The sequence below is a fragment of the Syngnathoides biaculeatus genome, chromosome 10 (genome assembly GCF_019802595.1).
Source record: "Syngnathoides biaculeatus isolate LvHL_M chromosome 10, ASM1980259v1, whole genome shotgun sequence".
Lineage (NCBI taxonomy): Eukaryota > Metazoa > Chordata > Actinopteri > Syngnathiformes > Syngnathidae > Syngnathoides > Syngnathoides biaculeatus.
The window spans coordinates 15,583,558-15,605,480 of NC_084649.1; the positions used below are offsets into that span (position 1 = coordinate 15,583,558).

The following is a 21,923-nucleotide window of genomic DNA, read 5'->3' on the forward strand; positions in this document are numbered from 1 at the left end:
AATAAATAGGAATAAACCAACTTCTCATACCTTTAATTATGTGATCAATGTCAGTTTTTTTTATGTATAATATAGTAAATTACATTCATATTGATTGCAGGGAACACCCGGTCCACGTGGCAGAGATGGCGAGCCTGGCACCCCCGGAAACCCCGGCCCCCCTGGACCACCGGGACCTAATGGACCCCCTGGGCTCGGTGGAGTAAGTATCCCACGATGCTCAGGGACGGTAGACAGAAAAAAAAAAGATTAATAGATCATTTTTGTCATTATTTGGAGGAGAAAAGAAGGATGTTGAAGGCAGTCGGGGAAGTTCCAAAAGGGCGGGGATGTTGCTTATTTGGGGGTGGGGGGGACAGGAGAGACTTTGTGAAGAGGAGATGGAGCCGGGGGCGGGGTCGCTGCGGTCCCCATTGGCTACCCCGACGGCCCTTGACCACACACCGTTGAAAAAAAATCTCCGAAACCGGAACAGATTTGAAGATTTTACAGCACTTCTTCACTCAACAATTGGATTCACCCAAAAGGACGGCTTCGGACCAAAAGGGATGAATTAGGATTAAATTCCGAGGACGGCTCCTCGAGGCTTTTTCGTGTTATCATAGACGCGACCACCCAATTTTATGGCTCTCTGTGAAACCCTGGACTCAGACCCCAGTAAGCCTAGTAAGCCATAAAGTATACAGTGAAGATAGACACCACTTGCACTAACTAATAATGAATCTGCATTTGCAAAGATAATACAGACGGTCCTCCTTTTTCCGTGACTCGAACGTATGAGATTTTGAGGTTACGATAGGGGTGTTACAAGAACAATGCTCATTTTACTGTTTTTCATTGAATTGTTTTGTTTTTATGACCGAGAAGGGTTTTACATAGAAACATTTTCTGTAAAGTTAACCTCCAGCTATTCACCAGGGCTAGGGGGCAATCCGGTCCTATTTTGAACCAAAAACATACAACAAAGTTTTTTGTATCAGTGATGGACCGTCGACAAAATTGGGTTACATCGCTGCCATAGGAACGGAACTGTGTTGTAAACCAAGGCTGTTAGCCAACAGCAATGATATTAAACCGACACAGAGGGTTGCTCTGAAGAAACAACAGGAAGCAGAACTGGAGGGAGCAGAAATGAAGATGCTGAGGTTCTCGCTCGGTGTGAACAGGTTGGATAGGATTACAAACAAGCTCAGTTGAGGGACAGCCAAAGTTGGATGTTTTGGAGACAAGAGAGAGCCGACTTTGATGGTTTGGACATGTTCAGAGGCGAGAGAGTGAGTATATTCTTAGAAGGGTGCTGAGGATGGAGCTGCCAGGCAAAAGAGCGAGAGGAAGACCAAAGAAAAGCTTGATGGATGTTGCGAGGGAGGACATGAGGACAGGAAGATGCACTAGGTAGGCTTAGATGGAAAAAGATGACACGCTGTGGCGACCCCTAACGGGATAAGCCGAAAGGAAAGGAAGAAGAAAGAAGACATTATTTAACTTCATGTGAAATCCTGCTGCATGCTTTGAATGGCAAAAAGTAGTGCCATCTCGTGGACAAAGCCGGAGTGCTAACATCAAGGATGTGAAAATAAATTTTAGCTTGTGCAGGTGTATGTACAATGTTCCCAGCTCTATCGCGGTTCATGTACTACAATGCTGTTACATAACAAACTTTTGAGTAAAACTTATCTATTTGTCTAAAGCTGAAATCCGTGATGCCCTCGCATGTGGAAAAGGACAGCCACAGTTACCGATATGCTTTTTATTATTTTTTTTACCATTTATTGAACGGTGGGAAAAGACTAAAAAGCATAAACACAATGAAGACATGTGTGCTGCTGTCAGCCACAGCTCACACGCCACCCCACCAGACCCCCACTGCCTCTTAAAGGCACATCGGTAGACGCAAGCACTACAATAACTACTGCCTTTTTCTATCATTTTTCTGGTGTGTTCAAATATGTTTTCTATATCGCAGATTTTGACCTCTCTTAAGTGGGTCTGGAACCTAAACCCAGCATCTTGTCCTTTGTTTTTCAGAATTTTGCTGCTCAGATGGCAGGCGGCTTCGACGAGAAGGCCGGCGGCGGCGCTCAGATGGGTGTGATGCAAGGGCCCATGGTGAGCCATCCACTTCCCCCTCTTCTTTTTCTTCACCTTCTTCCCTTTCGCAAGCGAATTTAAAAGAGAGCACAAAGAAATCGGGGTACTAATCTGCGGGACCAGAAGAGCTCCACGAGACGGATACATCGTCATCGTGACGGGGATTTAAAATGATCAAGGAGAGAGAGGAAAGAGGAAGGTTTTCAACTAAAGAAGCTTATTCCGCCCGGAAAGGTTTTTGGAAGACGGAATAAAGAGGCTTTATTTTGGCTGCCAGTCAAGTCTGGAAGAGTAACATTTAATCAAAAAACATACACGCCGGACCCCGCCTCCTACCCCACTGTGGAACAACACTGCTACTGAGACCCTCTTAAATGCATTCATACAGCATATCCAGAATTTAGGACGTTACAGAGCTCCATTGATAATCCTTGCGCTCCAGCGGTCAAGGCTTCCCGATCCCACTCAAAGGTGACTTTCATTCACATCTGAGGACCACTGTGCCACATTTATTTGATTTATTTTTTGGGGTGGGAGTGATTATTTTAAGCCAAGATCCCGAAAGGCACGTTTATTGGGGGAATATGTTTAACTCAAAATATTTGAAGAACTTCCATCGATTCCTATAGTGCCTTTCCTGTATACTGTAACAGCCACAAGTAAACTGTTGCCAATCCCAGTTGACTTTTTGCAGGGGGGGAGAGGGGGTAAGACATGGACTGAATGCCCCAGTTAACTTTGGGCAAAGGAAGCAGGGCCGTGGTTTTTCCTAGCTGACATTTGCCGAGAAAAGTGGGTACACCCTGGACTGGTTGACACAAATCCAAGGCACTGGTAGACTAATAATCATTCACTCTTTGGATCACAGCTATGGACAATTTAGAATCGTTGCTCCCTCATCGTTGTCTTCAGTTTTCAAATGTGGAAACAAAGTCAGAATTGAAAACCCACACAAGGACGGTGACGACATGCAAAAATGCTGGAGCTGAGATTCAATCCCAGAACCTCAGAATTGTGAGGCAGGCATACATTTCCCGCAATCGCAGCCATTTAAAGAACTTGTTAACGCTGAATTCCCCACATTTTTCCCCCAAAGTGAGTGTTTGCCTCATCACCTTCACAGAATGTGATTTTCTGTTGTTAAGTGTTCAGGCGTGGGGGTTTGGGAGGGGGGGGTGAAATTGAGGTTGAGTCGAAAAGAAATGAGTCGCAGGAATCTCACCTGCTGCTGAGGGGAACAATTAGACCCACGTTGGTCTTGTTTTTGCCTTCCGTGTTGCCGCCTAAAAGTCACGCAGAGTTCAAACATGCCGCTGAACTGTCAACCGTGGAAGTACACGACCAGGGTGCGTGACACTGTTGAATTTCAAATGCTGTTTTTTTTATATGTGGAGGTGGTATAGCTTGAGGCCCAAAATGACAAGGTGATTTATAGCCTTTCGTGAGCGCCAAATATTGGGTTGTACTCTCGCTCTCGGAGATGGTAAACGTGCTGCTCAGTAAGTAGAAGCACGAAAACTTGTGTAAAAAAAAAAAAAAAAAAGATGTGCGCTAAAAATATTACGATTCTCAAACATTGCCTCCCAAAATGGCGTGCGATTATGTAAGTGTTCAGTCGAGAAATACTGTAGTCACAGAAAACACCTAGCATTAGCACAGTCGCACACACCACCGTTGCTAGCATGACTCATTCATTCTTTCTTAGTTTTATTATAACACTAAATGGGCTGAAGTTTTATTTTTTAGAATTTACAAATAATTAAAAATCATGAAGCGGTGATAAACCTATCTTGTAGAAATGTTGTCCTTTTTGCGTTGCTTCTGAGTTCTCTAAGCTGCCCGAGGACTGTTTGTGCTTCTTCTCTTTGCTCATCTATTGACTGATTGTTGGCAAACAACGGATTGGCATTTTTATCAGCAAAGCTCCTGAAGCCCAAGGTGACAGGTCGGCACAAGGTGTTGCGTGCGCCTTTGAGTACATGACAAATGACTGGTTGATTTTCCTTAAAAATGTAGTTCACGGTACAAGATGGGGCCAGAAAGGGCCGAATTTTTCCACACATCCTTTTATGAATGTAGTCCTGTCAGGTGATTGGGATAGTTTGAATAAATATGACACAAAGTTGTTGTTTTTGAAAACTCAAAATTTTCTCTTTCATTATATTGACAAAGCATGCCACGAAAAAGAAAAAGACAAAAGTGCTCAATTGTGGCATTATTTTATCATGTGTGAGTGTGCATAATATTAAATGTAAACACATTGATAGAACAGAACCACCACCACAAATTTAGTACTGTTGAAGAAATACCTCAATTAGTTTATTAAAGGCATTTTGGATCTGAGCTGGTGTATTGTTTTGCTGGGAGATGCTAATTACTGATTGTGTTGTTCCTGTCTTTCTAGGGCCCAATGGGTCCCCGAGGACCACCTGGCCCCACTGGATCTCCTGTAAGTAGTCCACTTTGCGGTCCACTTCCTGTCCCTCTCCCTCTCTCTCTGTCTCTCTCGGTCTCACACAAACAATAATTCACAGCAAGAACATAACCTGGACAGACTACATATTTAGAAAGCAGCATATGTGAGGAATACTGCCAGCTGCAAGCTCCCCCGGGTGTTTTCACTTCCCCCCCCAAAACACCTGACAATTTATGTCTCGCGCCCCCGCCCTTGTCTTCTTCACCTGCTCCTCCTCATCTGTAGGCCTCGCAGCTTCCTCCTAGCCCGTAGAAGGAAAGGAAACTAAACATGCGATGTCCGCCGACGGGTCTCTACTTGCTAATATACACTACGCGCTTCCAGGGGGAGGGAAAAACATCGTGTGTAGATGACATTTTGCATTATTAGTGGATTTCAACAACAGTATTTCATTATTCGTCGTGCAATTCACCAAATTCTTTTGGATTTGAAACGAGGACGGACCTCAGTACTGTTCAAACCACATCTTCCAAATTTTGAAGATTGATTCACTGAACCTGCTTATGTAAAATATCAACCAAATACCTTATACAGTCGTGGCTTGAGATGCAATATAATATAATAATATCATATTGTACGGGTACAAATTAATTTGTGTGTTCATCGACATTTAATGCCGCAGTCCATTTCATTGTGTTGCTCCTTCTGGTGTGCCCAACTTGGCCACTGAGAGGCAGTATAACACACACATGCAAACAAACTGAGAAGTGTTGTGCTTCTTGGACTTCTGTAAGTGACTCAATAAGATGCTTTGAGGATAAATAATATATTCTTGTCCTTCTTGTTGTATTTTTTTTGTTGTATTATTAGTATCATGACTTTATTAGCGAATATATTAGCACAGTACTCTAGCGTCTATTACACATTTACTTTTATTTCTATTTTTACTTTTTACATTTTTTTTACAATACTAAAGAACACATTCATAGCGATCAGTACTATTTAGCTGCTTTTTTTTCATTTGACTTTATCACACATTATTTTTAGTACATTCCATTTTACTTGTATTATTTTAATATGTATTTATCATGTTTTGTTTTTATGTATTAATTTCTTTTAATTCAAGAATGATGGAGTGATGAACTACATTTTATTATTTTTTTTATATTGTTTCTTTACTTTTACTTGTATTTATTTTTTTATTATAGTTAGAGAACACATTAGATGAGTAATCTTTATCTTCTTAATTTTCATTTGTACTCATTGCTTCCTTTTGATTTATTTTACCAAATTATTACCAACCAAGTTCGAATGAGTGAATTTTAGCTCTTTAATTCTTTTTCATTTCCATGCATTTGCATTTTTACTTGTGGCATTTATTGATTGTTTCTTTAATTGTGATTTGATTGAAATAAGTCAAAGCATTGGGATCTTCTAATTTTTATAAGATTATGTAGTACGTTTAATTTTGATTCTGTAATTGATTTCATGAGGACAAGAACATTTTGAACGTCTTGCCCTCCTTCCCTTGTTTAGGGCCCTCAAGGATTCCAAGGCAGCCCCGGAGAGGCTGGAGAACCCGGACAATCTGTGAGTGTCCTTCCCCTATCTGCACATATTTTGCCAAATCTATCAGTACAGTACATCATCTCACGATATATTTCATCGCTATGAACATCAAATGTTCCTTCATTCTATTCGTCCACTTATTTGCTGTCCCTCACCCCCATCCCCACCCGACTACGGCATTTTCTAAGAACAAATTAGAACATTTTGCTCCACTTATGAGTCAAAGCTGAGCTCCTGATGGTGTGCACAAGTGTCCACGTGCAGATTGTAATAACATCTGTTTCTCTTTTATGGATTTATTCATGTAGACAAAAGGCTCCCTGTCGTTTGAGCCCACTTCCTGCTTCCTCCTTTCTTTTATTCACCCCTAATGAAGCTTCCAGAAATCACAGAACCCTGCCCAGTCCCCGTCCCTCAGCAGGTAGACTGAACCTGGGGGCTGTGCTAATTCCTCTCCTGCGGAGTTCGGGATTATCTTGCGTTTCCCCCTTGACAGCGCATCATTATGTGCGATTAAAACGATCGCCAACCGGGAAAAGCTCGGTGGGCGCGCTGAGGCGACTCTTGCGGACCGTGCGCTTGTGTACCAAAGACGCAATGATGATGGTATACCTGTGTTCGTTTCCTCGTCATTTACAGGGTGCCTTGGGACCCCGCGGCCCCCCTGGACCCTCTGGAAAACCTGGAGATGACGTGAGTGTGCAAAAGTTACTCATGAAAGTTCAAACATTTTGGCTCGCTTTAATTCAGATCCGGAGCGATATGCTGATACTTACTTTAGTCACATTTCCACTCAGCGTTCCAGGAACTTTGAGCTCTTGGTTTTTGTAGTTCCAGGAATGAAAATGGTTCAATCAGGCTCCGAGTTGCAAACCCCTGCACCCGAAAGTAAAGTCTTTTATTCTGAGTCCAACTAATTGCTTTGAACTTAATTTAGACCCTAGTTCCACCAGTCCAAACGCACAATGGTCCGACAAATGTTCTTAGTTTCAGCATGAAGTCCCTGCAATTGGTTACTTTTACTCTATAAAAGTTTTAAAATGACCTAGAATATTATGGGAAATGTTGAGTTGTTTTCTGTTTATATGTTTTTCTTTATGGTTATTATTCTTGATTATTAAAATGTCCTGCAAGATTATCAGGAGTCAAATAATGTTTTGATTAATTTTTTTTTCAATATTTGATTTAATGTCATACTTTTTAAGTTTTTGGTCATGTAAAGTTGTCTTTAATTATTCATATATTTTTATTATACATGAATATCAGACTTCCCTAAAATGTTATGAGAAATAAAAGCAGCACTTTTTATTTTAATATTTTTGTAATTATTTTAAAATTATTTTACATGTTTTTAATATCTTGTGTATTTTCAAAATTCCTTTTTACATATATTTGATTTGGGAAATTAATTAGATAATATTTGTATGGTAATATGAATATTTTCATAATATGTTGAGGAATACAAGAATCACTTTTTATTTCATTAGTTTTGTTTTGATTCTCTATTTTTTAAATTTTACTTTTCATCATTTTAATTTCTGTTCAGTTGTTATTTTATGTATTTAGAACTTTTGAAAATTTTGTCACAGTCAGAAAACTCATTGAACCTCCAAATGTACATTGTTTGGAAAAAAACCTTCAAATTGCCTAAAATATATAAAAATCTGTAAAAGTGGTTTTTTAGTTCTGAAATGTATTTTTATTTTTGTAATTTGATTTTAGATTTCAATTATTTTAATTCATTTATTTTTATCTTCTTTTTCTTTCGGCTTAACTGAATTATTATTATTATTATTATTTATTCATTAATATATATTTTTTTTACCAGTTTTGACTCGGTAATTTTTTCAATTGGGCATTTTCCACACTCTATATACAATTTCGGTTCCTGTTCATGACTGATGCGTCAACATATGGGTGTAATGTTCTATTCAGCCACTGGATGGCAGCAAACATTTGATATAACTGTATACGCTCAAGGAGAGTGATATCCAACTTTTATAGAGCCAAGGCACATATTTTACAATTGAAAAATCCCACGGCACACCAACAAAAGTAAATGTCACAAAAAATGGATCGATTAATTAATGTATGTACTTCCTGCCATCTAATAGAAGAGGATTTTTTTTTTTTGTTGTCTGTCATTGTGCCTCACTGGCATAAATAGATGAATAAAGATGCATTATTTATTGGAATAAATGTTTTTTTTAGCAATTACATAAAATTGATAACTTCCCACGGCACACCTGAAGAGCGCTCACGGCACACTAATGTACCCCGGCACACTGTTTGGGAATCACTGGTCTAGGCGTACTACTGGACTTGCCCAATAATTCCACTAATTATAAGAAGCAGGACTGTACAAAGGCTCACAAAATGTGTAGTATTTCTAATTTCTTCTGTTTTACATTTTTTTTTTCTATGATTTAGGGTGAGAGTGGCAAACCTGGAAAATCAGGCGAGCGTGGACCTTCTGGACCGCAGGTGAGTGTCACTTTACAATACCTAAAAATGACTATTTATTGATTGCTAAAATAGCTACGGTGTGGAGTGTTGGTCACTTCCAGACAATGGCAGAAAGTAAAAAAAAAAAAATAAAATAAACCTGCGTATCCTCCTACTGCCAATTTCAGAGGAGCAAATAACAGCTTTGTATTCAGGCCCAGAGTAAATATGTTGGTGAATAATTTCACGTTGTCTGCTTTTCAGGGAGCTCGCGGATTCCCCGGAACGCCCGGCCTGCCCGGCATCAAGGGGCATCGAGTGAGTGCGCTTGGTCTTCTTCTTCATCTTTTCTGACATTTTTTTTAATTGTTCATTAATGATGTTTTCTTCTGTCTGTTGATCTAGGGATACTCCGGTGTTGATGGTGCTAAGGGAGAGACCGGTGCTCTTGGGTCAAAGGTAGGATCTCTTACACTTGGCGAATCTTGATGACCCCACAATATTTTATGAAGGAGTATTAAAACCGATCTGGTGGGGGTGGGACACACGTCCTAAATAATGCCTTAAGAAAGTCAATGTTCTTTCTCAGAATAAAGTTATTTTTATCAAGATTTTCTTGCAAAAAAAAAAAAAAAACGGAAGACATACATCCTTTTAAAGAAATACATTATTTTTCTTGTTCGTCTGACTTTTTTTCTGGAAGTAAATTGTAAATAAAATAGCATTACGAGTTCTTCTCTGAAAAAAAGTACTTTTTATCAAAAAAAATATAAATCTAAAATCCAAACTTTATATTGAATTATTAAGGTTTTTATTCTGATTTTGTTTTTGTTAGAAAAGTCATCTCAAAAAGTGTTATTTTTTTCTAAAAAAAAAAAAAAAAAAGAGAGAGAGAGAGAGAAAGAATAATCAAATATTAATTACTTTATCAAAAAATTGGAAAGGTAAAATTATTTTGGTGAAATGATGACTTATTTTCAGAAAGAAATATGCAGATTTTATAAATATGTTTTTTGTGGGGGGAGAATAAAATGCGACTTTCCTGCAAAATGATTTTTTCAATTTCCAGAGTATTTGATTTTTTAAAAAATTTCATTCTATTATAACGTTTTTTTTTCTTTTCAAAAGTATGTTTTTTTCTGAAAAAAAATTCAAACATGAAGATGTATTTTGAAAAAACTTTTATTTTAGAAGATGCTACTTTTCTTGTCAATACAAAACTTTCATTGATTAGATGATTGGTTTTATTTTTGTAATATTACAATGTTCCATAAAAAAATCTTTGATTTCATCTCGAAGAATGTCATACATTATCTAAAAAATATTATTGGGGGGGGGCGCTGGGGGATTCGTTTCACTTTATAACTATAAAATTCAAATTATGAAAAAGTGATGATGATGATGATCACTTCCCGTGTGCAGGGCGAGTCTGGTGCTCCTGGAGAGAGCGGCGCTCCCGGACCAATGGTATGTATGTTATTCCCTTTTCCGATATCCAAGCTATCCCTCAGATGAATTTGGCAATTCTTTCAAGAGCGCAAATGCTTTCTTCGAGCCCCTTTTTTGACACGTCCAGGTGAACTTTATTTTCCAACGAAGCATAAACCAGAGCCCGTTACCAACTTGTATTTAACCGAGCACAGAAGCTCTCTTACGAAAATTCGCTAGGCTAATGCTAACACATAGTTGAAAATACCATAGACAGGCCAAAGAAAAAATATATCATCAGTGTTGAGGTCATTATGAAGCCGAATGCAATTTATATTTGAACACAAGCAGTAGAAAACCTGCATTCACAGCATCCAACAATACTCACAGGGATATATTCTTTATCCTCCATTGTACATATTTATTATCCTGCCCTCTGGTGGCCAAGGAGAGCACATCAGAAGGCTCATTGAGTTAAAGCGTGACATCATCCATCCGTTTTCTCTACCGCTTATCCTCACTAGGGTCAGTGGGAAAAACTATTTGAGATTCAAGTGTTTTCAGATATGAGCGTGATCACGGAGCAAATTTAAACTCGTACGTCAAGGCACAACTGTGCAATATATCAAATCTGAATGCGTCCAGTGTTACTGACACCATTATGACCGCCACAGGGACCTCGAGGTCTGCCCGGGGAGAGGGGTCGTCCTGGGCCCAGCGGCGTTGCTGTGAGTGCCTAAATAATTAAGCTTCATTCAGACAACAATATCTCATCAAACGTGCTGACTTTGTGGTTTATTTTGGTTATTCTAGGGTGCCCGTGGTAATGATGGTTTGCCCGGTCCTGCTGGTCCCCCGGTAGGTAGCCAATGTTAAAAAAAAAAACATTGTTCATCCTTAGTCTTAGTTTTTAAAGTTGGAAACTTTACACGGGAATCAACAGTGTAATAGCAAAACATTTCCTCAATGTGATGCCTGATTTTCATAGGAAAGCATCAAAGTAACATGTTCAGAATTAAGGTGAATATTTTTTGCATGGAAATCTGCTAACTTGTTTTTTTTTTGTTGTTGTTGTTGTTGTTCCTTGGTAGGGCCCAGTCGGTCCTTCTGGAGCTCCCGGCTTCCCTGGTTCTCCTGGTTCAAAGGTCAGTCTCAGTGTTAGGTGAACAATTTCCTGTTTGTTGAAGGGCCAATTGCCACAGGAACATTTTAGCCAGCTACTAAAATTTTGAACATCATGTTGATACACTAATGAATAGCATTAAATGACAAATATCACAGTAAAAAAAAAATTTAAATAAAGTATCAAATTCATTACAGTTAAATAAAATGGATTTAAGTCATCAAATCAGATCAAATAATTTACAACAGCATTGAATGAAATAAACTAATACAAATAAGTTGAATTAAATTAAAATGTTTCAACAAATAGTTCATATAGAAAATTAATTATTAAATGTAATAGGATTGTATCAAATGTATTAAGTTGAACAATAAAACCAAATGGTTGATTTTGATCTAATTAAATCAGATAAAATTAAAATATCGAAATTAAGCTCAATTAAATCCAATTAAATTGAATTAAAGTCTATTAAATATTTTTTATTAAATAAAATGTATTACATACAATAAAATCATTCAAATGTTCTCTTAAAATACAATTTATTAAATAGAATAAAGTTCTTCAAATTAAATTAAACTGAAATTTCTTCAAATAAAATCAAACAATATTAAGGCAAATATATTAAATATAATTAAAGCCAATAAAATAAGATGTTATACCACTACACAATCAAATCATGTGAGAGCAAATCAAATGTAGAATAAAAAATAAATGCAATGTTACAAAATTGTATTAATTGCAATAAACTAAATTAATCTAAATCAAACAAATAAATGAAATCCAACTGAATCATATTAAACCACATTAAATAAAATTATTACAAATACTGTAAATTACATTTTTTTCCTTTTAGATATTATTAAGTTGGGGCCTGTAAAAATAGTGGCACCCAAGGGACATTTATTGGATGGAAATGAGCCACAAGTAGATTTCATGTTGGGAAACCTCAAAATGGTCTACAATAGTTAATGGAGAAGGGAACATTCTCTTACTGCATTTTCAACACGTAACCCGCAATCTGTTTGCATCAAATACTCAAAGGAGCGTATTCTTTTCATTTGAAGTTGTTCTATTTTTGTATGCATTTGCAGGTTAATATAGAGACAAATTGTAACAATTGGTGTCTCTTTATACCGAGTCAGAGCGTTCCGATCGGCGAGAGATTACGTTAGAACCAAGTGGTCAACTTTTGAAATGAGACAAAGCTGCGCTGCATTGAAAAGTGCTTTAAAAGCAGCCGCCTGTGTGGAAACTTGGACTGAGGGTCTCATTCCCCCCCCCCCCCCCAACCCCTCACCCCACCCCCCTTCCCCAAATCTGATTTATTCATCCGGAATGTGCAGACAGTCTCGGCGAGCCCGATCTGCTTCCGTGGCCTCGTTATTGATTCTCTGCCTCCTTTTCGTTCTTTTGGGAATTCACAAATGGAAGATCTCTTTGGAAAATCTGGCAGTCGTGGAGCCAGTTTGATGTCTGCCATCTTTTGCGTAGCTCGATTTTACAATCTGTTAAAATTCTAATAAAGAATACTCGCCGATCCTCAGGACGTCCTTAATTACAATTTCCAAAATGAAGGCCTGAATTATCCTTAAACGTGACCCTTTATTCTTGAAACTGCTGCTCAGAGGTCTTAATGTAATGCATCTTTTTTTCATATTTTGTATAATGGCAACTAGCAAGCACCTGCCAGCTTGCCGACTGACATTTGTAGAATAAATCGTCGTTTTGAAGGATATTCCGTCCTCCAAAAGCCCCGTCATTTTCAATGGTTGTCCCATTAGCAGCCCCCCACAATTTGGGGGAAAATCCACCCCCCAAAGCAAATTCATTTACCTTCATGAAATTTAGCAGGCTTGCTGATCATGGGGGCACAGTGCCGCACATGGTTAGTGTTGGCCTCCCAGTCCTGAGGTCCAAGGTTTGATCCTGGCCCCGCCTGTGTGGAGTTTGCATGTTGTCCACGTGCCTGTGTGGGTTTTCTCCGGGCACTCCGGTTTCCTCCCACATCCCAAAAACACGCAACATTAATTGGACACTCTAAATTGCCCCTAGGTGTGATTGTGAGTCTGACTGCTGTTTGTCTCCATGTGCCCTGCGATTGGCTGGCAACCAGTTCAGGGTGTACCCCGCCTCCTGCCCGACGATAGCTGGGATAGGCTCCAGCACCCCTGCGACCCTCATGAGGATAAGCAGCTAAGAAAATGGACGAATGTTGAATATTAGTATATTTTAGGGTCACTTTGAACAATTGACGCAAAGGCAAAGTCATCTTTGTTTTTTCTATCCACTGAACTTCATCTCGTTAGTCAAGGGCCAGTTTGAACTTACTGTCACCAAATTCATAAAAAAATAATCCCAATGGGCTTCCTAAATATTTGTCTTTTCTTACTTTCCAAAAATGCGCAAATATGGCTAGGCGAAGGCACCGATGCTATTGGGCTACTAGTGAGTTTACTAGACAACCACAGCCTATGCTAAAGTTCACAACATTTGAGTTTTCGGGATTACTTGTGGGTGGAGTTTGGCGGGAAAGTGTGATGTGATATCCCATATTTTTAAAAAATATTGTGATATGCTATTGCGCCTGTATCCCCTTCTCCCCGTGGCCACATTTCAGGAATGTGAGCTCTAAAATTTGTCTTCCTAAGACTTCAGAGGCTGTAACCGAAGTGCAGCTAAATGAGCCCGTTCGGTATTTGACGCAGCACATTTAAGCGCTAAAAGGACCCGAGAGAGGGGGGAAAAAAAAGCATAATTAGGACCTCAGCTGAATAAACGAAAGCTAAAAATATCCACCTCAAACCTCTTCGTGACCTGAAAACGAGTGACGGCTTTTGTCTGGAACTTCCCCTTTTTGGCAAGATTGACGGCCACTAAGTGAAATAGCATCGGTTGGTCTGCCATGTGAGCAGAGGAATCCTACCCATCCACTTCTCAGCCCCAGACCCCTCCCCAACAGATACATTCTAGTTATATCCCCCCCACCCCCAGTTATGTCATACTCCAGAGTCCTATAGGAAAGGAATTCAGTTCAATGCCTGTAATCCCAGGAAGTATGTTGGGCTATCTGGCACGTGGCCATTAAAGTGCTTGGGGGTGCAAGGGGGGCTTTTGTGCTAATAGTGAAAGATAGAGAACGCTTCAAAATGTTGAGCGTGAGACACACTAAACAGAATTTAATTTTTCAAACGTTAATACAGATGAAATGCAATCATAAAAGTTCTTGGTTTTAGTACCAGAGGGAACCCACGCTGAACAAAAACGTCTTGTGTTGTCCATCAGGGAGAAGCCGGGCCCACCGGTGCTCGTGGACCCGAGGGTGCGCAAGGGCCCCGCGGAGAGTCCGGCACGCCCGGATCATCTGGACCTTCGGGCGCTTCTGTAAGTGATTTGACATGAAATACTTGGTCCTTATGATTTATTGCAAATATGGACTTTGGACTATTGTAGGGAGGCTTACTTCACTGTTTTGTTCTTTAAAGGGAAATCCCGGTACTGATGGCATCCCCGGAGCCAAAGGATCATCTGTAAGTAGAAAAACACTTTAGTGGGATCCGTTTATGATCCGCTTTATGTTATATTATCATAAAACAGGAAATGAAGTCTTAACGGAGAGTTGTTTTTTTTTTTTATTGTTTGTTTGTTTTTGTTTGTTTTTTTTTACTTTGAAGGGGGCTCCCGGTATCGCAGGTGCTCCCGGTTTCCCTGGACCTCGCGGGCCTCCCGGGCCTCAGGGAGCGACCGGACCTCTCGGGCCAAAAGGAACATCTGTACGTGATCATCGCATAGTACAGCCAGCAGAGATAGTGGCTTTCATCTGGAAAATACGAGGATTTCCACTTCAGAAGTAGTTGAAGATGAAGAAGGTCTGTTTTTTTCTGTCTTTTTTTTTTTTTTTTTTAACTTCAGGGCGATCCAGGTATCACAGGCTTCAAGGGCGAGGCAGGACCGAAAGGAGAGCTTGTAAGTGTCATTTCATATTTATTTCTTTGCATTTACCCCGGGAGACACGTTTCCCCTGAGTCCTTTAGTCACGGCCCACTTTAAGAAAAGTCAAACCGAGCGCATTTCCATCCATCCATTTTCTAGCTCATCCCAGCAGACATTTGGCGAAAGGAGTGGCATAAACCCTTGATTGGTCGCTAGCCAGCCAATAGGGTGGCATATTTAGACAAGCAAATTTTCACCTTCACGGTCACATCCATAGACAATTTAAAGGAAAAGTGTCAAGCAAATCATCGTCTATGTTCCCACAAATTGCCAGCTGCAGTCATTTTGTAGCGGGACAGTGGTCATCGCCTCTGCCTTGCAGTCAGGATATGTGGGTTCAAATCTCTGTGAGGCTTTTTATATTCTGTCGCAGCTTCCTCCCCCCAAAACATACTTTTTAGGTGAAATATAGATTCTCAATCGTCAACAGATGTGAACGTGGCCGTGACTGGTCGGTTTTCTACAAGTGCCTTGCGATTGGTTGGCGGCAAGTCAAGGGTGCTCCTCTTCCCAAACGGCAACTGGGAGGCTTTCCAGCTTTGCTGCAACGTAACGTGGACAAGCGCTCTCGAAAGTGGACTGATGGGCACTCACTGTTTAGGTTGCCTGGAAATTAACAATTGTTAAGTGCACCCGTGTGAGGGGAAATACATGCACTAGTAGAAAAATCGTGAACGTAGCATCCATCATATCATTACTTCTGACTTTGAAGAAAAATATCATTGATTTAAATATTTCAATGCCCTGCAATTGGCTGGCAACCTTTTCGGGGTGTACCCTGCCTCCTGGCTGATGATAGCTGGGATTGGCTCCAGCGCTCGTGCGACCCTCATAAAAAATGGATGGATGGATCGATAATTTGAGAACAATGCACCCATTTTGTTAATCTCCTGTACTTGACATTAAGTGCTAATAACAGCTGCGATGTGCAGGGACCAGCTGGTCTTCAGGGAGCCCCCGGCCCACAAGGAGAAGAAGGCAAGAGAGGACCCAGAGGTGAACCCGGTGCTGCTGGACCAATTGGACCTCACGGAGAGAGAGTGAGTACTCTAAAATATATCCCGCATAGCAATATGAAGGTTCTGTAAGTGTGAGGAGTGTTTGGTTTTTTTTCAACTCAACCCCTGAAGCTAGTTTTATTTATTAAGATGAAATTTGTTTATCATAATGGGTTCCATCAAGGAAGAACTTCTTCCCTTTCCTTAAAGTTCTTGACTTGTGAACCTTTTGACATACAAACAAATAAGAATCCTTTTTAACTGTTCACATTTAAGTACTGTAAAGTGTTCCCTCACATATTTGCAGACTGGTAGTCACTAATTTGCCCATTTGTATAGTGTGTACAAGTAGAAATATTTCTTTAGCATGATCCGGTGCCATCTGAGTGCCCAGTACTTTTGTTGCATGAGTCAGGCCATAGTTTTGTCTAATAGAAATTGCTTTGCCGCCATCTATTGGGAATCTATAGGTAATCGCAAAGCTTTTTGTATGGGTGGCAATTACTCACAATCAGTAAATGGGAATTCTAATTTGTCTGAATATTTTTTTTCGTTATCATACATTTAATGGCGAAGCCCAATGAGTAAGTTGTTTCTTCGTAATAGTAACCCCATTTTGTTTCCTAGGGATCTCCCGGTAACCGCGGTTTCCCAGGTCAAGATGGTCTTGCTGGTCCCAAGGTGAGTCATGTCCTGATTTCCACAAGTTTTTGTGATGATAATTGCAGCGCAAAATGGAACTATGCCCTTTTTTAAAATGCATTAGCGAGAGAATCCATTCTTGTCAACTTGCAGTTTGCCATTGCAACTTTTTGCTATCATGCTCGCAAAATGTAATTTAAGAGTCAATGTTATCTCCTACGACAGGACTATAATTCAATTTTAATCCTATCGACACCTTAACCTTCAAATCGAACCCCCCCGCCCCCCCCCCACACACAGACACCGAAAAAAGTACTTCCCATTTTTGCTGACGCATTTATTACAGCGTCAAGGCAAGACGCTTTTTTGCCAAACTCACAATCGCACATTTTGTTCCATTGTATTGTTTGTGTGATTTCGCAAGGATATTTTGCACCTTTTAGCATTTTTCATAAACTGCTTTCAAAAAAAGACACTAATGATTTGTTTAATTATGCATGTTGTGGGTGTTTCCAAAGAGTGAACGGCTCACTTGCACTTCCTGAGCATTTCTATAAAGTAAGATCAAACAACTATTGTGTCTGATAAATACATATTTACAGCCCAAACAAAGTATTACAGTACTATTTCTTACTTTGTTTTCAATGACTGGTAAGTGTGGGGGTGTGCCAACTCTGATGGAAAATTAAAGGGGTGCATGGGTTGAAAAAGTTTGAGAAAAGTTGTTCAATCTTTCACTGCAAATAATACCGATCTTATTGCCACTCGTTTCCCAAACTGTCGTGCGTCCACCTCCAGAGGTAAAAAAAGATGGATGGGGCAATCAATTATTTAAAGCCTGAACTCTTGGTGGAGGGGGTAGGGGTGCTCCAACCCTGTTGGGATGTTGAAGAGCATGTGCGGCTTTAAGAATATCGAGGAAATACTATTCTGTACTTTCATGTGAAAATTGTGAATATGGTTAGTTTTCCATTGGAACATCTAATTCCATTTTGGGGCCACAGGATTCCCAAACTGTGTTGTGCACATATCCTTGTGTGTGTGAGATTAAAAGTGTAACGGCGCCACAATTATGCATTTACAACCAAAATTCTGTCAAAATTTTAAATTAATAATAATAAATCAACGGCGGGTGCACGACAGACGGGGTGCACCAACATTGTTAGAATGTTGAAGGTGGTGTGTGACTAAAAAAAGAAAAATTGTGGGGAAGGACTGTTCTTTATTTTCACATGTAAATGCTAACTGGCAGAGATTGGAACTTGCATTGAGGCATGTAATTCCTTATTTTTGCCATTTTCTGTGTTGTGGGCATCTCCAGGTGTGTTACAGCTCTCTGATACTGTAGTTACACTCTTACTGACAATAGCATTCAATCGAGGCATGTAATTTCATTTTTGCCACCATATTCCAAAAATATTGTTTTATACACACCAGGGCTGCAGAAAAAAAGGGCAGGTTGATGTTTGTGTCCTTTATAATTGAGATATGAGGTTGTATTCGTATCTTTTTTTTTTTTTTGTTTGTATGGTTAACTATAATGCCTGTTTTTGTTACCAGGGGGTGCACAAACAGTCTGGCTGTTAAAGGGGAGGGGAGTGAAGCTTTTTTTTTTAAGTGCGGGGCTGTTCTATTACTTTTAGTAATAACCCTGCTGAGACTTGCCATGAGGTATGTCATTCCATCTTTTTGCCACCAGATGGCAGCATCGCTCGGAATCCGTCACTGCACCAGTGACCCAAATGTCTCATGTGTCAGCAGCAGAATCTCATTTAACGTCATCTCCCCACACGCAAATCTCATTTACACTCAAATGAACCTGCCAGAATTTAATCTGCTCATCTTCAGCAGGTCAATGAAAATCTTTACACCATCCAAAAGAAAAGTTCCTCTCCTCCTTTTGTCTTTTAGTGGGTGGGGGTGTTGGGCGGGCGCAATGAAAGGCCTGTTTTTCATGCTCTCGGTCTCTGTTTAGGGTGCCCCCGGTGAGCGTGGACCCTCCGGCGCCAGTGGTCCCAAGGGTGCTAATGGTGACCCCGGCCGTCCCGGAGAGTCCGGTCTTCCCGGCGCCAGAGTAAGTTCTCATGAAGGAAATGGATTCATGAGATAGTTTCGGATCATGCTTGAGAATCATCCTTTGCTTTTAGTCCTGCAGTTATATGGTATGAAAATATCATATCATCATTATAGTTTGCAAAATGACCAAGATTATCAGTACTACCGTAAATCAGTAGAAATAGTAGAAAATGAATGACACAAATATAATAATACATTGGATGAAAAAACGTAAAATATAAAAAAAAATACAAATTTCCATCAAGAAATTCTGAAAAAAATACAATCATTTTTTTAACTTAAAAAATATCTGATAAAGTATTTAAAGAATCTGAGAAAAGAAAACAAATAGTTTAGAGAGAAAATAATACCAAATATTAGAAGAAAGAAGAAATAATACCAAATATTACATTTATACTAGACAAAAACATGTGTAAAGATTAAAACAATCGAAAAGAAAATTAAAGATGTAATATTTGAAATGAAAATAGTGTTATACAACATACAAAAATTATAAAAACATTTCAAAACCATTTGAAGAAAAATGTGTTGAAGGAAACAAGACAAAATATTAAACGAAAATGTAAACATATTAGAAACACAACAGAAAATATTAAAAATATATTCCAAAATAATCCTAAATTCACTGTTATCAAAGATACTAATTATGGTATTATAAATATTTACTAAAGAGTGTGAAATGTTATCATGTTTTATCAATAAAGCATAAATTGTTCCAAACCCCCCATGGGGACAAGTTCCACCAACATTTACTGTAAGTTATTTTTTCCCCATGTCTTGCATTAGTAACCATTTTGTTATGCAATCTAGCAGAAGATTCAATAACTAAAATGGTAACGTGCATCTTGTCTCGATGCAAATGATCTTTACGATTGTTGATTGTGTGTCTGTGTATACCGACAGGGTCTTACCGGACGCCCCGGTGACGCCGGCCCCCAAGGCAAAGTGGGACCTTCTGTAAGTGTATTCCATACAATTGTGTGACTGCTAACAAAAAAAAAAAGACCCCATCTCCTGCTTCGGGGGCTGTTCTGTGATTTTGCGTCTTCGCAGCTACAGAGACGCTTTTTTAGTAACTGAGCAATCCGCTTTCATTGACGAATCCAGTCATGACTTTGCGGCCCGCTAGTTTTACTGTGTCGCTTCAAGTTGTCTTTTTGTGACCACACAGGGAGCTCCGGGTGAAGACGGCCGACCGGGACCTCCCGGCCCCCAGGGCGCCCGTGGCCAGCCCGGCGTCATGGGATTCCCTGGCCCTAAAGGAGCCACTGTAAGCGAGCTATCACAACGTTAACCTAAACTTAACACCATGCGACTTATTTAATCTACGTCTGGGATGATGTATATTTCAATTCTTGGGGCAGCACTCACTCAGGCGACTTACCCGGATAATTAGGGTACTCAGATGCACTTGCAAAGTTACTGAGACGGTCAGTTGTGTCCCCATTCTTGAAATAAAACTGGCATGTGCTCGTTTCTTGATTTGGGGCCGCAGCATTCTACTGCCCTACACGGCACAGAAAGGACACAGCGATATGATTGGGGCAAAGACCACTTTACTCATCTGAAATGGATCAGCTCTCACTTCTGCATTCTGTCTCTGTTGTGTGTTTTTAGGGCGAGCCTGGGAAATCCGGAGAGAAGGGATTGGTGGGAGCTCATGGTCTGAGAGTAAGTGTGAAGGAATCAACAACAAAACAAACAAAAATATTAAAACACAAAATCCACACATCAACTTTGGATTTCTTTCTCTGTACTCAGGGTCTGCCTGGCAAAGATGGAGAAACTGGTGCCGCTGGACCCCCGGGCCCTGCTGTACGTATCTATATCACCCCTAAAAAAATGCTATGGACGGCTTCTATTCTAGGACATCAAGCATTTTTCCAAAATGTGTATTATGACAAATGTCATAGTAATTTTGTTACTTTTGTCTTTAGGGCCCCGCCGGCGAGAGAGGAGAGCAGGGTCAACCCGGTCCTTCTGGTTTCCAGGTCAAACTCTCACACTTGAAAACTAGTTTGCATACCTGCAAAATGAAAAGCATGTATGACACCTGCAAAATGAAAAGCATGTATGACAAAATTGTTTTTGCTGTTGTATTTCAGTTTAAAATTCATTAAAATTTTTCAGAAACAAATCATTTTTTTTCCATGGGCAGTGAACGGTAGATGCCAAAAGAGGAAAACATAAAAGAATATATATTTTTTAAAATAAAATAAAAAATTAGAAACATTTCCTGTTCAAATACTAAAATTTGATTTCTAAAAAAAGGTAAAAAACAATATTCAAAATTAACTTATTATAGATATATATGTAACTTATTATATGTATAATTATTTATATATATATGTTAAATTGTTGATGGAAATGAAATGAAAATGGAAAAAAGATATAGTTCCAAATGTAGCTTGTTTTTTCCTTCATTCTATTTTTAAGAACAAAATACTTTTCATTGGACACAAACAGTAACAACCTTCATGTCAAAAAAGAAATCCATAAAAATGCAATTGCACTTCTGTCCACAACTAAAATGTTAATATTTTCAAAATTATTAAGTAAATAAATACGTATTTTGAAACGAACCTGTTTCTTCCATATCCTAAAAAAATCCCATGTTCTTTAAAAACAAGGGAATTTGTTTCCCATATTTCCCATTTATTTCATTTATATTATTGTATTTCAAACATGTCTGAAAAAGCTACTTAGACAAAATAAAACAAAAATTTGAATCTGACAATGAATAAATAAAAATATACATATGGTAAAAAGATAGCAAAAAGTAGCTGCTGCAAATGGAACATACTAATTATTTATACAAAAAAACATATCAGGAATTATATTCATGCAGTATGGAGTGTGGAATCCAAAATAAAATGTCATAAAGAAAATCAATTGTTGGACATACAGGCGGCACGGTGGACCAGCTGGTAAAGCGTTGGCCTCACAGTTCTGAGGACCCAGGTTCAATCCCGGCCCTGGCTGTGTGGAGTTTGCATGTTTTTCCCATTCTGTGTGGGTTTTCTCCAGCCACTCCGGTTTCCTCCCACTTCCCCAAAACATGCAACATTTGTTGGATACTCTAAATTGTCCCTAGGTGTGATTGTGAGTTCGTCTGTTTATCTCAATGTGCCCTACAATTGGCTGG

At 39.4% G+C, this 21,923-nt stretch overlaps 1 protein-coding gene across 2 annotated transcripts in view; it reads left to right on the forward strand.

Moving 5' to 3' along the window:
* col2a1b (collagen, type II, alpha 1b) overlaps positions 1 to 21,923 on the forward strand; it is a 62,361-nt gene that overhangs the window by 22,602 nt on the left and 17,836 nt on the right. For both annotated transcript variants that reach the window (XM_061833221.1, XM_061833220.1), the window contains 24 exons: positions 101 to 202; positions 2,029 to 2,109; positions 4,496 to 4,540; positions 6,044 to 6,097; positions 6,716 to 6,769; positions 8,507 to 8,560; positions 8,786 to 8,839; positions 8,927 to 8,980; positions 9,944 to 9,988; positions 10,624 to 10,677; positions 10,763 to 10,807; positions 11,041 to 11,094; positions 14,355 to 14,453; positions 14,555 to 14,599; positions 14,744 to 14,842; positions 14,982 to 15,035; positions 15,995 to 16,102; positions 16,688 to 16,741; positions 18,678 to 18,776; positions 19,682 to 19,735; positions 19,950 to 20,048; positions 20,396 to 20,449; positions 20,540 to 20,593; positions 20,716 to 20,769. In XM_061833221.1, the coding sequence (XP_061689205.1) occupies positions 101 to 202; positions 2,029 to 2,109; positions 4,496 to 4,540; positions 6,044 to 6,097; positions 6,716 to 6,769; positions 8,507 to 8,560; positions 8,786 to 8,839; positions 8,927 to 8,980; positions 9,944 to 9,988; positions 10,624 to 10,677; positions 10,763 to 10,807; positions 11,041 to 11,094; positions 14,355 to 14,453; positions 14,555 to 14,599; positions 14,744 to 14,842; positions 14,982 to 15,035; positions 15,995 to 16,102; positions 16,688 to 16,741; positions 18,678 to 18,776; positions 19,682 to 19,735; positions 19,950 to 20,048; positions 20,396 to 20,449; positions 20,540 to 20,593; positions 20,716 to 20,769 (1,569 nt within the window). The remainder of the gene's footprint in view (positions 1 to 100; positions 203 to 2,028; positions 2,110 to 4,495; positions 4,541 to 6,043; positions 6,098 to 6,715; positions 6,770 to 8,506; positions 8,561 to 8,785; positions 8,840 to 8,926; positions 8,981 to 9,943; positions 9,989 to 10,623; positions 10,678 to 10,762; positions 10,808 to 11,040; positions 11,095 to 14,354; positions 14,454 to 14,554; positions 14,600 to 14,743; positions 14,843 to 14,981; positions 15,036 to 15,994; positions 16,103 to 16,687; positions 16,742 to 18,677; positions 18,777 to 19,681; positions 19,736 to 19,949; positions 20,049 to 20,395; positions 20,450 to 20,539; positions 20,594 to 20,715; positions 20,770 to 21,923) is intronic.